Consider the following 4,517-nt stretch of genomic DNA (forward strand, 5'->3'; position numbering starts at 1 on the left):
ACACAAGGACCTTCGGGATACCGAGAATCGACCCTGAATAATAATTAGGCCATTTACAGATCTAGCTTAGGCTTAACGTTTGAGGGTATATTAACTTTACTGGAATTTTGGAGAGCTTTTAGGTATAACTCATTGCTTTGAAAATAAAGTGAATTTTATTACGATAATGACCTTAAACATTTTTCTTCCAAATCACGATAAGGGATGACATCTGAGAGTGTACGTATTAGTACTAATACCACTGACTTCAGTAAGATTTGGGGAAAGCTTGTACTGAACTCATTATCGTTAGTTTCGATATTAAATTTAAAGAGTGGAGCTCTTTAAATTTTTTCGCCAGTATTAATTCTGATAATATTAGGCTCTAAGTTACAGTGTTAAGAGTAGCAGCTTTCGTATCCTAGATGTGAGTTTAAGTTGTGTGATTTTTGTTAATACGAGTAAAACGTAAAAAAGAAGAAAAAAAAATACTGTAAAATATACCTTAAGTTAAATTTGAACATTAATTCATCTGCTGAACAGCACAAAAATAATACTATTACTAATAATAATAGCCTAAAATATTAATACTTCTGTATCGTTATATTAATATTATTATTTAGGTTCAGGATCATTTTATAAATAATATTTATTTTACATTTAATGATTTATTTAGGCCTATGTGTTTTACTTATGCATCTTTACGTAACTTTTTTAAAAGGTATATGTGGTGAATTGACGGGTTTAACTTTTAAGTTTAAGACCAAATGGTAGTTTTTAAGAAGCACTAATTGATTATTAAACTAAAGATTGACATCTCTCAGTATCCCTGTTAGTTTAGTACTGGAGTGAACATTAGATATCTGATGCATTAGTCTAACTTAACTTTTCTGTGAAGAGACTTGTCTTAAGTTAAATAAGCACAGTTAAATCTTGGTACACTACTCCTATAGTTCTGCCAGTTAATTTTGTGTACTCATATGTGATCAGAAAAGCTTACAGCCATGCCAAATTTTAGTGGAACCCTGAAACTTAAGTTGTGTGAAGCAATTGATTTAAAACCCACGGAATATGCTACAAGGCATGCAAATGTCGTGGGTAAGCAACAGCTAGCTATCGACCCCTATGTTTCCATTGATATTGATGAAGTTCACGTTGACCGATCATCAACTAAACAAAAAACTTTCAAGCCTATCTGGAATGAGTTTTTTACATCTGAAGTTCACAATGGACAGAATCTGGGATTGACAGTATTTCATGATGCAGCTATTCCTCCTGATGATTTTGTAGCTAATTGTACAATATCTTTTGAAGAAATACTGACATCATCAAAGGAAGCCAACTCTAATGAATCAGATATATGGGCAAGTACTTGTAGTTCATTCTTTGAAACTGTTTTGTTTCATTGATATATTTTACAGAGTTATTTTACCTACTAAAAATTAAATAAATTTTATCTTGGAAAAAGTAGTAACTTAAAGGTAATTTCTATACACTATTAAAGAAAAAAGAATTATTTATCTTATACTTTACTTCAGAAACAGCTCATAAGAATTTAAAATATGTTTTGTGAATTAATTTTTGAAATGTGAAATTAATTGGAAAATCTTATCTTTAACATTTGGATATGAACATATACTTCAAAGTCTGACAAATTGCTTGAGTGGTTGGACAGTTTCAAGATTTTTATGTGAAAATGTATGACATGTCCTATCTCATTGCTAATCAGTTAAACATGTCATAAGATTTAACTATTTTAGCATTTATTACACCCTTAATTATAAAATGTTTGTTTCACCATTTTGTACTATACTGAGATAATGCATTCAGCTATAAATTATGTATTTTTCTCATACAGTTATTTTGAATTTCAAACATTTATATTATAGAACATATTTGATATTATAATGCATGTGAGCTGCTATAACTATGAGATGTCGTACAAACTCGCAAAGAAACAGCAAAATTGTTAAAGGTAAATTTCAAAGTGATTCACTAGATGGTGAGGTTTAAATACATAGTTGATCATATATTAAAATACTACATTCAGCCATGCCATGTACATAAAACATTTTTAATCCGGCTAAGGTATATTTTATAAAACATCAGACAAATATGCAGACATCAATACAAGGAAAAATTAATATATTACATGAACTTATGAAGAATACAAGTATAACCTCTAATGATTTTGACTGTAATGTCAATTTCACAAATCTAAAACCCAGCTACTAGTTATCACTTTTCTCAGTGTACTAAAAAGTTCAAACTAGTGATTTTGATCTTGCGCATTTTACAAATTGAAACCCACGTTGTCTGTTGTGTGGATTTTTTGGTTGTTGATTGGAGTACATTTTTCAATCAGGCTTATACACCACCTAGTACTGTTTAACCATAGAATTACAGGTGGATTCTGTTAAGACCCCATTATATTTTAAAAAACATGTGTGTCTAAACTATTTAAACAAACAATTTGTGAGTCCATGACTTTATTGGTTATGGGATCACTAATAACATCCAAGCCATACACAAAAATGTTAATAAAAATACTGTCACAAATAAAATTAATCCTACTAATTACTGCTAAGGTTTTCTGAGAATTTTACATAGAAAGTGAGTGATTTTACTTAATTTTTATTGTCAGTTCTATACACTGAGTATTGTAGTGGGTAAAACATGAACTTACACAATACTGTGCAGAATGTAAACCCCATTGGTAGTGAATACTGTGTTAACAAGTTGGTAATTTTGGAGTTAAATATCATTCATTCATATTTATATATACACACACACATGTGTGTACATCATTTAGTTGTGTCTACATATCATCTAGAAGAGTTGATAAACTGTTCACTAGTGCTTATACAACATCTAGTATTTTTTATAAACTACCTGGATATACTGATGTTTTACCCACTAGTATAGGATTTAGCATTGTCTAATGACATTGATAGGAGCATAAACAGTAAATTAATAGTTTGCTAATTGACACTCAGCTCTTTGATATTTGTATATGTATTGAGATTCTACAGAACAACATAGGTCAATTGGGAAATTTCACAAATAGTTGACAAATGACCTTTAATTGCAGTAAGTGCAAGGTGACAGGTTATCATAATTTGTGGATCATATGTTTAATGTTGATGGATAGTTACACAAGTCATCGAGGCTGTTGCTTGTGGTAAGATTAATAGAATTTCAGGGTAGATATGTTGATTTCAAGCCAGAATAATTATCTGTTTATATAAATCACTACTTAGGCCTTACTTGGAAGGGTATTCACTTATTGGAGATAGTTCAGAGAGATGTTTCTAGGATGATTCCAGGTATTAAAGGGTTATCATTTAGAAAGGGATTAAAGTTAGCTTATTTTTCTCAAGGAAAAATGGGTAAAAAGTGTTCTTATAGATGTTTAAGAGGGGATCAAGAGGATAAAGGTCTTGGATGTCATTGTGCTTTATTTTGAAGGCAATAGGATGAAAGGATACAAGTTTGAGATTTATAAAAACAAGCTAAGCTCCAATTAAGACAGTTTTATTTTTCTAACTGAGTGATTAGGTTATGGAATGAGTTGCCATTGACATTAAGGGAGGCTGACACCTTACAGGACTTTAAGAGGGGTAACTAGTGATTTTAAAAAAAATAAAAGGTGGTTTTACATGTTTATTTTTTCAAATTGATGTGCACGGACAGCCTAGAAGGACTAAGTTGTTTCTTGTTCACTGGATATTGTTATACTTCACTGAGTTGTGTTTTTACACTATCATGGAATTCTTTCACTCACTCAGTAGTGTTTATTAAAGCTGGATGATTAAATTGAGTTACTGATTACCTATGAGCACCAATTACATTGAGTAGTGTCACATAAAATAATCAGTTAATGAAATTATGAATAAATTGATTAATGTTGTAAAAATAATCACCTAATCAAAATTACTGTTTTTGATTATTATTGTTTGCAGTTATTCCAACTGTCCAAGTAATCAAAATGTTTCACATTATGATTTCTCTTTATAATTTTTGATGAATTCAAGGTTGATCAATTTAATCATTTAGTGTCATGACTCATGAAAATAATCAACTAATCAAAATTGTTATTTCTGATTATGACTATTTTTTGATTAATAAGCCCAACAATCAATTATCAAATTTGTCTAATCATACAGTTCTAGTACATACCTTTGAGCCATAATACTTACCACTATAAGGAATGTTTTTAAGATATTTATTTGTGTTTATACACCATTCAGTACCAAATAGTGTTGTTTGTACAATATATAATTGTGTTTATACACCATTCAGTACCAAATAGTGTTGTTTGTACAGTATATAATTAATGGTGTATAAACACCCAGTACCAAACAGTGTTGTTTGTACAGTATGTAATTGTGTTTATACACCATTCAGTACCAAACAGTGTTGTTTGTACAGTATGTAATTGTGTTTATACACCATTCAGTACCAAACAGTGTTGTTTGTACAGTATGTAATTGTGTTTATACACCATTCAGTACCAAACAGTGTTGTTTGTACAGTAT

The 4,517-nt window shown here is 30.1% G+C and overlaps 1 protein-coding gene across 1 annotated transcript; it reads left to right on the top strand.

Moving 5' to 3' along the window:
- On the top strand, positions 1-1,353 carry LOC106462674 (calcium-independent protein kinase C-like; the record flags this gene model as incomplete). Its single annotated transcript, NM_001314157.1, is given in 2 exon segments — positions 1-1,345; positions 1,348-1,353. Coding segments are annotated over 2 exon segments (368 nt in total), but the record flags the coding sequence as incomplete, so codon positions are not given.
- Positions 1,354-4,517: the final 3,164 nt, after the last annotated feature.

The sequence above is a fragment of the Limulus polyphemus genome, unplaced genomic scaffold (genome assembly GCF_000517525.1).
Source record: "Limulus polyphemus unplaced genomic scaffold, Limulus_polyphemus-2.1.2 Scaffold921, whole genome shotgun sequence".
Classification (NCBI taxonomy): Eukaryota; Metazoa; Arthropoda; class Merostomata; order Xiphosura; family Limulidae; genus Limulus; species Limulus polyphemus.